This window comes from Python bivittatus, unplaced genomic scaffold (genome assembly GCF_059951505.1).
Source record: "Python bivittatus isolate LINGU-HERP-01145 unplaced genomic scaffold, Pbiv_v1 ctg000580_np1212, whole genome shotgun sequence".
In the NCBI taxonomy this organism is placed as follows: domain Eukaryota; kingdom Metazoa; phylum Chordata; class Lepidosauria; order Squamata; family Pythonidae; genus Python; species Python bivittatus.
In genome coordinates, this window is record NW_028277087.1 from 3,886,588 (window position 1) to 3,899,788 (window position 13,201).

At 43.2% G+C, this 13,201-nt stretch overlaps 1 protein-coding gene across 4 annotated transcripts in view; it reads right to left on the bottom strand.

The window, feature by feature from the left end:
• The window catches only part of SBNO2 (strawberry notch homolog 2), a 107,736-nt gene that overhangs the window by 39,410 nt on the left and 55,125 nt on the right, over positions 1–13,201 (bottom strand). For all 4 annotated transcript variants that reach the window (XM_088149385.1, XM_088149382.1, XM_088149383.1 and 1 more), the window contains 6 exons: positions 10,861–10,956; positions 7,507–7,603; positions 6,130–6,290; positions 4,835–4,968; positions 2,403–2,493; positions 357–500 (listed from right to left, as the gene is read on the bottom strand). In XM_088149385.1, the coding sequence (XP_088005511.1) occupies positions 357–500; positions 2,403–2,493; positions 4,835–4,968; positions 6,130–6,290; positions 7,507–7,603; positions 10,861–10,956 (723 nt within the window). The remainder of the gene's footprint in view (positions 1–356; positions 501–2,402; positions 2,494–4,834; positions 4,969–6,129; positions 6,291–7,506; positions 7,604–10,860; positions 10,957–13,201) is intronic.

Sequence of the window (13,201 nt, forward strand, 5' to 3'; positions counted from 1 at the left end):
TTGCCACGGTTGAGGAACCCTGATTTAGAGAACACCACAGCCAGATTTGTACACTGAGTTAGGGCTGACCCAAACTGATCATATGTTAGTTTAGTGAAAACGTAGCTCTTGTTTTCAGTATTTCGAGTTTGCCTCCAAAGTAGAACATATATCTGGAACAAGGAGGACTATGAATTTACTTTTGTGTGAAAAGCAAAAGAGCCAGATTCTGCAATGATAGGAAAAACATTGAATTCATGCTCTGCCACAGGGCAATTACAAAGACTGCAACCCAAAAGGAAGCCCAAAGTATTCCATGTATTAACCAAAGCCAAAAAAACCTATAGAGACTCCCCGGTTTATTTCTCTGAGGATACAACACCATCAAAATCCTCCTTGCACCAATCCAGAATCTGCTTCAACCTGGTCCTGTGCTGGCCGCCCGCTTGGCTTTCACCAATCAAGGCAGAATAAGTGGCAAATAAAATTCCTTCCGAGGTAGCTGTGTCACCATATTTAATCTGGTGAGAAAGAGGAAAAAAAAATTAGACAAAGAGATAAGGGTTTTTTTAAAGTGGCAGCATTTCTGGCACGGAAATGCCTCCCAGTTAAATTAAAAACAACAGAGCTCCTTTGGGAGTGAGTCACAGATCATGTATTTAATGAAGGAGCGTTGGTTAACTTCTGCAAAAATGAATATTTGAATCTTCCTTCTTCATAGTCATGCTCTTGGATTTTCTTGTTCCCTGCAGCCATTCCTAACCGTTCAGACCGTTCTGAGATCCAGCAAAGAGCTTCTCATTACCTGCTGACAGTTTTTCCATTAAAGATGCCCAAGCAAATCAAGAACCTACAGGAGAAGCAAGTGGTCAGTCCCTTGGCCACAGTTAAACTGGGAATGGCTTTCTCCTGAATCAGGCCCTGTCAGCCCTTCAAGGTAGTCCAGACCAGAAAACCAAAATCATGAATATTAATGCTACTTTTATTGGAAGGTTGCAGTAACACAATATTGTAAGTCTGAAAGCACTTCTCCCCTCCCTTGCCTTGGCTTTCCAGAGAACTAGGGACGGTCCCTTCTGAGATGCTTCCCACGTCCACATTCCTGCTGCAGGCTGAGATGTCTCTTGTCTCACTGTTGTCTAGACTGCAGCACCTCCTCCTTCTGTCTCCCAAGGTTACAACCCATTACAAACCCCAAGTCATGTTCAGAGAACAAGGCAATGTCTTCTGAAACTGGAAGCAGCAGAGGGTCATTTCCTCATCTGCTCTTGGATCCTTTGGCCTGAAGATGACTGGAAGCAACCCTTATGTACGTTGCCTTTTGCTTGCAGAAGAGGGGCAGAAGAGAGACCCAATGAATGTGTCTATGTATCTGCACACGTGTGTATGTATGTGTGTGTATATAAGTATATGTGTGTGTGTGTATCACGTAATGATAATTGGGACTGGAATTTCCATTGCTAAGCAATGCAGTCATAAAACACGACATCATGTGACTGCACCCCTTAGCGACAGCAATTCCAGCACCTCCAGTTGCCACTGTTAAGCGAATCATCGTGCATCATTAAGCGAGGACATCGCATGGTTGCCATTTGTGACCTCCTGCCAGCTTCCCCATTGACTTTGCTTGTAGGAAGCCGGCAGGGAAGGTTGTAAAATGGCAAACATGTGACTGCGAGACGCTATGACATGGTAATTATGAGCCGGTCACTGAGCACCCAGATCATGATCATATGACCTTTGGGATGCTGTGATGGCCGCAACTTTGAGGACCAGTCATAAGTAGCATTCTTTCAGTACCGCTGTAAGTTCAAACGGTTGCTGAATGAGTGGTTGTTAAGCAAGGAGTACCTGTATACAAATACATATACATATACATATACATATACATATACAAGCCAATTTGTCTGGTGGTTAAGGCACCAGGCTAGAAACAAAGTGACTCTGAGTTCTAGTCCTGCCTTGCACACGAAGCCAGCTGGGGGATTTTGGGCCAGTCCCTCTCTCTCAGCCCTAGGAAGAAGAGGGCAAGGGAAAACCACTTCCAAAAATCTTGCCAAGAAAACTACAGGGCCTCATCCAGGCAGTCACCAGGAGTCAAGACTGACTCAAAGGCACAAAGAAAGAAAGAGACCGACCCACTTTTTTTTCTCTCTCTCAATAACTATGTTTGTATGCCATCCAAACTGCCAGATTCACAGAGGCTGGCAACAGCATAAAAACACAAGTAAAACATCCACAGTAAAAAGAACCCATGATTATCTAAATTTCCCAAAATAAAAGCGTCTATTTACCCATAAATAAGTAACAGGAATAAATATAGGCAAATGCAGAATCCCCTCTGCCAAGTTCTTAGCACTCCTGGTCAGCTTTTCCCATGGGGGTGGGGGGAAACAGAAGGGAAGCAAAAGAAAACTCCATACCTTGTTTAAAGCATGGACAGGAAGGTTAGGTGCATCAATGTCCTTCAGGTCCCTCTCGGCGTCATACTTCAGATCATTAGAGACGCTGAACCTGAAAGCGGGGGGGGGGGGGGGAGGGAGACAAAAAGAACAGGGGGGAGAGGCTTACACAGGAAGTCGCTTTACTAGCCCATCAAGTACAATATCGTCTGTTCCACAGGGAGGCAATCTTTATATGGCTGGAGACCCCCTTTTGAAAACATCATTTCAGCAGCTGGAGGACATTACGGAAGTGGGGAGAACCAACTGGCAGAGCTCCTGACCCCTTTTTCCAGCTCTGGGTGCCCGCAACATTTATCTGAAAGTCTAATGCCTCTTATCTCTTTGGTTTCCCAGCAGGCTCTAACAGGAAATCACGTTAACATCACAACTCCAGAGGGGTTGTAAGAGTCAGAAGAATGTATAGGAACCCAAGCCTGGATGCAAATGAGCGATTATTATGGTTACTGCTGATTGTTGATTAAGTTTGGTTGTTTCTTGTAAGCTGCCTAGAGCTGCATTGTTCAAGGTGGGTGGCCATATAAAGTCTTTAAACAGACTAACTAACTGGTGGGGGCTATGTGAGTTTCTTCTGTATTTTAAACTATATTGCACCCCTGTTTAGGGCAATCCTCCCCAACACAAAAGCAAAGAACCCTGAAAAATGCCCAGCTCTTCTGCAGAAGTGGCTAAGCTACCACCAACACCCAACAGTGAAGTTCTTGGAGGTCAGCTTAAGAATCAGGAGGAGGAGGAAGAGGAGGAAAAGGAGAAGAATATTTCCTCAAGCCAGATGCAAGCAGATCACCCCTCTCATCTTAAGACAAGAGTGCAAAGGGCAGCACTGTGGCACAGTTCAAGAAAGCAAACACACATGCGCGCACGCACGCACACACTAGCAGTCTTCCAATCCTTGAAGGATTATCAATGGGAAGAGGATGTGGATTTACTGTCCAGAGTGCCCAAGGGTAAGACAAGAACCGACGGGTGGAAGCTTCATAGAGGGAGATCCAACCTCAAAATAAGGAGGAATTTCCTGACTGTGAGATCTATGAAGCAGTGGGACAGCCTGCTTCCGAGAGAAACGGAGGCACCATCACTGGAGGTTTTCAAGCAAAAGTGGAACAGCCGTTTGTCTGGGATTGCCTGAGGATTCCTGTCCCAGTCAGGGGGTCACATTAGAAGACCTCCAAGGGCCCTTCCAACTCTACGATTCTATACAGCAACAGTAAAACCAAGCTGTAGCCAAGAGTTCACGTATGATGGAATTGCAGAGTTTTAGAGAGTTGGGAGACTTCATTTTTTTCAACCATCTCTCCAGCCTAGCTTCAGCTTTCCAGTGAATGAGAAGCTCCATTCAGTTCTCTTAAGCTTAATAATACTAAGGTCTCCACTGTCTTGTTACTTATTATGGTGTGTCCATATTAAACAACAGCAAAAAGTTAATATAATATATTGTAGCATATATTATTACATATATATTATAATATAATATTATAATATGTTACATATATATTACAATCTATTACAGCATATATTATTTATTTATCTGGTAAATTTATAGCTGCCCATTTCACATAGATGACTCTGAGCAGTGTACAAAGTTACAAAACACAAAATACAACAAAAATTAAAGATCGGCCCCGACCTTGGTGGGGGAGATGGACGGCATATAAATTTAATAAACAAATAAATAAACAAAATAACCAAAAGCATAACAACAAAAATCATTAAAAAAAATAAAAATAAAAACCGTTAAAAAAAACCCCCCACAATACGTGGGAGAGTGCCTTCAGTTTCCTTAGTAATACAGCCACTTTGCAGGGTGGCTCCATACCCATGTTCCCAGATCCCCAGGCCAGATGGCAAAGCCATGTCTTCAGGCCCTTCTGGAAGACTGCCAAGGTTGGAGTCAATCTGACCTCAGGGGGAATGATATTCCAAAGGTATATCTTAGATTCTTTTTTAAAGATTTTTTTATATCCCGCCTTTATTATTTTTATAAATAACTCAAGGCGGCAGACATACCCTAATACTCCGTCCTCTTCCTATTTTCCCCACCACAACAACCCTGTGAGGTGGGCTGGGCTGAGAGAGAAGGACTGGCCCAGAGTCACCCAGCCGGCTTTCATGACTAAGGCGGGACTAGGACTCACCATCTCCTGCCTTCTAGCCTGGAGCCTTCCCCATTAGGCCGGCCGGCCGGTCTGTCTGTCTCTCTCTCTATCTCTCTATCTAAGATACAGTATATATTATCATAGAACGACTATTCAAATTCCTTGCCCTATTCCTGAACACAGTTGGGACACAGCCTTCAGGAGCCTCGAAGGTGGGAAAGAAATACAGAGCCCAGAAGGGATTTAAATTCCACGTATGAGAGCTTTAAAACAGAACGCAGAGATGCGATCACTCACCACAGAGCTTTTTTCCTTCCCTTCAGATAATTTTCATAGATGATCCCTGCAACCGTCCGCCCTTTCCCCACGCCAGCACCATCTCCAATCAGGAAGCCGGCTCGCTGCCCGTTTGGAAGCAAGCTTTCGTGTTCCTGAAAAACCAGCAGAAGGGAATCAGGTGGAAGAATCAAGGGAAGAAGGTGCACTAAATGGGTTGTCTAATCTCTGGGAGAGAGGCTGAGCGTGTTCACACGCATGAACGAGAGAGATTTGCTAATAATACAAACAGCCTAGGACAAGATACGGTAAAAATATCAATAAAAACTTACTGCCAAATCAAGAAACACGGGGAACAAATCATGCAATAAAAATGGTTTTGTATACATAAAACTAGAGTAGTTAACTAATACTGCAGCTTTAAAAGTCCAGGGGAATCAAACAGCTTTTAACACTGCTCTAAAACCAACCAAGGAAGGAGTCAGCCCACCCCAAAAGGGAACTGCATCTTCTGGAGATGTTCTGTTTCGGGTACCTCCAACCTAGCTATCTCTACCTAGAAAAAATCTCCTAAAGTATTATTATTATAGGTCCAAAGTTTCTACTGATTGCATGATTCCTAACAGAGAACAGAGAAAACTGAGCCATGATCTCCAGGAAGATGCAGGTTAAATCACACCTCAGTCTCAACATTACCAAGCAGTAGAGATATGCAGACTTGCTGATATGGATTGGAACATTCCAGAAAACACCCGAATGTTTTGTTCCCCTCTGGTCTGTACCTAACCTCCTCAGGGTCAAACCCCTCCAGGGCTATGGTGGTTTCGGAGAGTAAATCCTGCAAACCAGAAGTGGTTTGAGGTGTCCTAGATATACTGTAATGTTCTGGACAAAACAAGCCTGTTTCAGAGCTGGACCCCCCGGCCCCCACTCTGAACTCCTCAAACTCAAACACCTTCCAATTTGAAGGGTTTACTTCAAAAAACCAGCAAAGCATTTCTCCATGGCATGGCCCAGAGGAAGTTTGGAATTTTCTGGAGGGTGAGTGGAACATTCTGGAGTTGTCCAGAAGATTCCAACCTGAATCAGTTATTACTCCTTAGTAACTTTCTGGCTGAGGTATGATTTGACCACCATCATCCTGGAGATCATGGTTCAGATCTCCTTTCTTCTCTGCTCAGGCATGCTGGGAGAATGCAATAGCAACTTTCAGCAGCTCTGAAGCTTATTCCCGATCTTAGCCATGTTTTTCCCGCCAATTCCTCCTTTCTACCGCTAGATTTTATCAGAACTGCCCAAACCCACTTCGTGTGTACCTGGCAGGCATAAATTATAGCTTCCAGCTGCAATGCAGAGAGCAACCCGTTTTCAGCAATTGAATCAGGGAGAGAGAGGACGTAGGTGATGTTTGGAGGGGGGACGCTGGAAAGAGTACTTGTTTCAACCACTCGATCAGGGTGCTGCTTCCCAATTTTCGCTGTAAGTTGAAGCAAAAAGACAGCTGTCAGCTGTTGGAACGTTACTCAGCTTCTTTGGAGAAACTTAAGTTCTTTGCAAGGATAAAAGGCTGTATGAAACCCAAACAAGCCAATGCTCCGATTAAAGCCCCACTTGAGTGGAGATTTGGGGGCCTTAGCCAGGTTTCGTTCAACAGGGGATGGAGGACAACCATGTTTGTTGATATGAGCAACTCATAAGAATTATGTGATCCAAATGAAGTACCTATGGAACCGGTGAAGTGGTAAAATAGAACAGGCTAAAAGCAATCTGCAGTCTAATGAATTTCATACCTAAAGGAAATTACTCCAGTATTTATGATACCTAAAAGATGGTTCTGGTATGTGGGAGGCAGCAGGTCTCTCGCTACAATTGCCTGTACCTTCCCATCAATCTTTCCGTCTTTGGCTGTTGTTAACTGCCCAATTCTGAGCCTTCAGTTCTCCAAGCGCCATCAATGCTTCCCCTGAACTCAGTGTTTTCCAACCTTGGGAACTTCAAGATGTATGGACTTCAACTCCCAGCATTCCTCAGCCAGCCATGCCCAACATGTGAATCTAGTCAAAGGCAATCACGTGGGATGGAATGAGATGGGGGCCTCTCCTTGACCCAAAGGCTGCTTCCCTGGATCACCAAGTCCTACAGTTGGAAAGGAATCACTGCAGCCATCAAGTTGAACTCTCTGCTCAGTGCAGGAATCTAAATCCAGTCAAATGCTATCTAGCCTCTCCTTGGACAAAGCCCCTGAACAGGAGGTCATGACCTGGGTCACTGGTTCCACTGTCCTTTGTTATGCTACTATAATGTTGAAGTCCAGGAAGAACTTGTGGTTATGCTGTTTACAGATATGCTGAGAGTGATTCGGTGATTTGGTTGTAAGGAGTTCTGGGGAATTTCCTACTCACTCAACCTACCCCATTCTGTCCCACCCACACAGTTAAGGCTACAAGCATTTGCAGAGTCAGGAAGTTGAATGGCATGATATTACCCCAGCCTTCCACTGGTTCCCTCTAGAAGGATTAAATTTCCCTTCCCAGAATTGCCAAGGCTTTGCTGCTTAAGAATTCTGGGAACTGCAGTCCAATAGATCTGGGAACACCAAGTTGGGGAAGGCTGGGTTACATGTACAAGAAAATGCTTGGGATCAGATCTATTAATTCTGCATGAGAAGATGGCCAGAATTTTGCCCCACTCACACTTCGAAGGGATGTAATCGGCATACGTCTCTGTGTGACCCAGCTCCTCTGTTTCATCATCATCACCCTCCTCCTCCTCTTCTACCTGAGTTTGGGACTGAAATGGAATAAAAAAATAAAAATGTCAGACATGTGAGTAGCAGAATGGCAACAGGTGAGGTGGGAGGTCCATTACGGATGCTCCCAGAATCAGAGGTGGAGATAAGGGAGGGCCTCTCTTTAAATTAGACTCTCTATAAAACATTAATTTTGTCTCAGCAGCCGCTGGCTTTAAAATACTTTTAATAAAATATAGGAAGTGAGAAAAAAATGCATGTGATGCAGCTGTTTCTCTCTGAATAGTAACCCAGAGCAGCAGGAAACCTATAGTTGAAAAGCCTTATCTTCTATTAAGGAACTGGAAATGATTATTCCTCATAGCAAGTGTTGAGTGCCATCTGGGCTGGATCAAACCTCAGAATCAAGCAGGAAATATTATCCTCATTCTGTTGTTGTTGTTGTTACTCACTGTAATTCTATAGCACTGTTCCTTTCAGTAAACCACAGTGGTTTACAAAGGGATTTTAAAAAAAACAATCTGAAATAATCCATCAACAATAAACCAACAATTCTGTTAAAAAGGAACATTCAGAGGTTAAGGCAAGATTTCTTTTAAAGAATAAAGGTTATATAATGAGCAATCTCAAAGATGACAGATCCTGGAATCGTTGTCTCCCAACAAATGTCTGAAAGGACAGGCACATTTTCAGTTGTTGTCTAAAAGAAGAGAGCTGGGGTGTGTGGGGGCAGGATGGTGTGACATCTGTATTTTCTTTGGAGTAAAGTTCCAGAATTTGGGTGCTCCCACCAAGAGGGCCCTATTCCTGGCTACTGCACTGTAGGTCACACCAATCTGTGGATCCTGAGCAGAGTCTCCCCAGTTGATCTTCTTACAAGGATTGGATATTACTGAAGGAAGCCATTTTTTCACTCTTAAGCCATTTACAGATTTATAGACTGATGTCATCAACTTCAACTGGGCTGAGTTCACTTTTACGATCAGAGCTAGCTGCCCTATTTAACCAATCAGCAGTAAATCAACTGCAACTTCTAGACCAGTGTTTCTCAACCTTGGCAACTCTAAGATGTATGGACTTCAACTCTCAGAATTCCCCAGCCAGCCATGGAGTTGAAGTCCACACATCTTACAGTTGCTAAGGCTGAGAAATACTGTTCTAGACTATCTTCAAGGGTAGCCCCATAATTGCAGCTGTTCAAATGTGAGATAAGAGCTTTGACTGCTGATGCTAATTTTGTAGGAATCCCAACCAACACCACCCATGAACTATTTCTCCTCTACACCTTGACCCCAAAGCCAGATTAAACCACCAGGCAAAGCATGTTCAGAATTCTTGGAATGCTAATGGTTCTTTCTAAAGGGAACATGGAAGAAGCACGGAAGAGGCAAAAAAGTCAATAGGTGAAACACAGCTTGACACCTGGAACTCTGAAGAGGAGTCTTCCTCTGGAGGGACAATATATTGCAACTTTTCAATTCTGTTAACTTTTTTATTTGACGGGATATACATACTCCTACTCTAGCAAGTACTCACAGTAATTCAGTGCTCTGGTGCCACCATCAGAGAACTGGATTCCCTGCCCCCTGACAAGTCTCCACACTTGGGGGAGGAGTGGACTGATAACTCTCTGGAGGCTTCTAACTCAATTAGAACACCCCAACAGCTTGGGGGTGAGAGAACAGTGGTGTCCCAGGAGGAAGATAATGTCCCTTCCTCCAGTTTATTTGCCCAACTGGGAAACTATTAAACAATAAATGGTGTCCAAAGCAAGAGAGACGGACTAGGACAGCGTTTCTCAACCTTGGTGACTTTAAGATGTGTGGTCTTCAAATCCCACAGTTGTTGGGAGATTACAAAGCTGGCTGGGGAGTTCTGGGAGTTGAAGTCCACACAACTTAAAGTTGCCAAGTTTGAAAAACACTGGACTAGGGTGATGGGAGTTACTTGCAGCCAGTTTTCTCGCTACAAACCAGGCAGTAGCTGAGTTTTCCAGGTTGAAAGAATCATGGACAGACAGGCAGAGAAGGACCTTTCACGGCTCCAGATAGCTTGGACGGTTGCTACCATGTCCAGTGCTGTATGGGATACCAAAACCAGCAAATGGCAGAGCTATGCATTCATCAAATTCTTCCCCAAGAATAAATGGCAGCAAAAACAAGGAATTAAGGGAAGAGAGTAAACAAGAAAGTTAAAATACAAAGATACTTCCTATTTCTAGTCCATGCAGGCCAGACTTAAACTTGTACCAGCCAGAATAATATTGGTCTACTCTGACCGGTGCCAGAATCTTAGGTATTTCAGACACTGAAGGATCTTTCTCATCACTTGGTATCTGATTCTTTTAATGGGGAATGCTAGAAGTTTAATCCTTCTGCATACAAAGCAGAAAGCAAATATTCTTCTCCCTACTAAACTCCCACCAAGTTGCCCTTGGAATCAAGAGAAAGCCCTTCATAGCTTTCTTTCAAAATAATTTGTACTTTCGTGCATTCATCCATAGATATATTATGGGATGTTTTTCTCTGTTGTGCTTCTATTATTATTATTATTACTACTATTATTTAAATTTATATACTGCCTGACTCCCAACAACTCCAGTTCTAGACTTCCCAATGGCCACAGGTCATTCCCTGGTGATGTATAACTCAGTAGAAACATACCATAAACATATAGCATTACAGGAAAGACAAAGCAATCTAAAAAAAGAACATGGAAAACAGCGTAGAAATCTAAAACCAGCAGCTACATAATGGAAACCCAATGGGAGAAAAACCCACCCCTGAAAACAGGAAAAGGTTTCAAAAGGCCTAAGAAAATGACCAGGGCACCCAATGAAGCTTCAGATAACTCTTGGGGGAGGGGGGGATTCTACAGAGAAATGGCACCATCAAAAGGTCCCCAACCTGCCTTGTTGAGTAGGACCACCTGGAGAAGGGCCTCCAATGAAAATCAGAGGGTCCAGGTAGGGGAAGTTTTGATGTTGTTAAAATTGGATGACTTCAAAAATAAAAACATACAATTAACAAGCAAGAAGCACCTCTACCCAAATTTCAAGAAGACCGGGAGACTGTGAGTTCTAGTCCTCCGTTAGGCATGAAAGCCAGCTGGGTGACAGTTCCCCTCTCTCAGCCCAACCCACCTCACAGGGTTGTTGTTGTGGGGAAAATAGGTGGCAAGAGGTGACTGACTGACTGACTGACTGACTGACTGACTGACTGACTGACTGACTGACTGACTATCTATCTATCTGCAGGAGGAGGAGGAGGAAGAGGAGGAGAATGTCTGCCTTCTTTACCTGGATGCTTGAAAGACGAGAGATGTCCTGAGTGGCAGTGATGTGGTTTTCTATTCCCTGTAAGCCTTCCAGACCTTCCAAATCAGGAGGCAAGACCTGAAAAGAAAAGGAAGGGGAGACATGGAAATGAGAACCCTGTTAAAAGCAAGCATAGCCAACCTCGTTGGGGCACAGAAGCTAAGCAGCACAGGACCGGGTTAATCGGTGGATGGGAGAACACCAGAGAATTCCAGGGCTGTGGACTAGACTGAGAAGTGGGATCTTCTTACATGCCTTTACTTTCTTTTTCACTGCCACTTTTATGATTAATTTTATTCCAGTTGGATATTTGGAGGGGCTGTAGCTGCTCTGGTGGCAGAGAGGCTCAGGGTGAACCCCTGGAATCCTTAGGCAGGGGTCAAAAAACTCCTAGGTGAATTCCCAAGATAGCATCACAGCAGTGGGCTAAATGAACTAGTGATCCAACGCAATGGAAGACATCCCTCTCTCTCTCTCTTTTTTTGCTGGAAAGCTATATGCACACCTACAGATTTTGCCCTTGATTTTTGATTGCCTTGAGCAGAAGGGAGATATAGGCTGGTTGCTGGTTCCAGTCGAGAAATTAGGGTGATTTTATTCCCCGCCTTCCAGGAAGATCATTCTGACAAAGGGTGATCAACTGAGCCCCATCCATCAGCCAGGTGGGAGCCAAGGTAGGGTGACTTGCTTTCCTGTGCCCTGTCCAGTCACGATGAGCACTCAAGCGCCAAATGCCAACAGTCCTGGGATAGCTACGCTGCAGAGAGCGCACATCATCTTCACCCACAGCACTTGACCAAAGGGAACGTCAAAGGACATGAGAATATCAAGAATACCAAAGGGGAAGACCACCTCTCCCTACCCATCAACAGGAGAAAGAATTGCTGCCCCAAATCTGCTCTTTCCCTTCCTCTTCTCTCCCCGTCCATTTTTCCTCTTGCATTGCATGTTAAGTTGTGCTATGTGTGAGACTCTGACGTATTCTCCCGTAGTCTTGTTTATATTTATGTTAAATTGTTTGTAATGGTTATTTAAGACTGTTTGGTTTGTTTTACTGTACGCTGCCCAGAGTCACATTTGTGAGATGGGTGGCTCTATACATTTGATAAATAATTAAACAAAATGTTATTCGTTTATTCCAGAAAACAGGAATTATCTTATTTTTATGCATCTCTGGTATGGGATTTCACATGTTGGCACTGGAAGAAGTTTGAAAGCTCTCTGGTTCATTTGTTCACTTCACTGCTCTCTATTCGTGTTATATATACTGCACGTTAACGTATGTCTGGGGAAAAATAGTACAGTAGTCAAAGACAGCAGTTGAAGATGTACATGGGATGTTGAACTATACTCCCTAATTATGGAATACGACACAATGGAATTTGAAAAAAAAAAAACCTGGCTTTATCAAGCTTGAGGCTCGGCAAAAAGAATTATTTTACATAGACCGAAGGAAATTTATACTCCTGATATCAAGGAAGGGATCCAAGAGATGTGTTTCTTATTAATGTCTAAAATGCCTTGATATTTTAAAAATGAGAGGATGGAATAATATATTTCTGTATGATCTAGATTTAATAATAAGTTTAAGGATTGAATACATGTTATATTGATATCACATGGATCTTATTTTTTTTTCTTTTCGTAAGCTCTTTGTCCCCTTATATTTAGTTTATTCTCATCACTGTAATGTGTGTAGATTCTTACTGTACTATCATGGAAGTATTATCTCTTTTGTTTGTTAATTACGTTTGACTAAGAACATGATTTTCAGAAAATTACAAAGAAAGAAATGCAGCTCCCACGTCACAAGTCTTCCTCCTTCTTCATCACTACTTAACTGGACAGTGAGCACTCACATTTAAGAGGAAGCTTGTGCATCTAACCGCTGATGCAAGAAAAGGGGACGGACAACCAGATTCATCCATCGCTGCTTTGAGTAATCAAAGCCACACAGTAGTTTTTAAGTTTGAAGCTACACTCCCCCTTCCCAAAAAAAGCCACGCAATTGCTAGAATAAAACTCAAAAAAGCCTTTCTCAAAATCCTTCTTGCACTTTATAGCCAGATACAGGTTATCTATAAAAGGGCATATGAGAGGGCATTCCTGAAATGGAAGTGAAATCTGGATAAACCCCAAAAGCACAAACATACTATAATTATTTCCCTTTTTTTTTTTTTTTTAAAACACACACGCTTTAAAAAAGTCTCTTCCATTACTGGAAGTCTGAGTCACAATTACCAGCAGGAAGTTGGACAGCAGAGTAGGGGAAGTTTAGTGTGTTTCAAGGCTGACAAACTCTAATCTACAGGTAATCAGATGT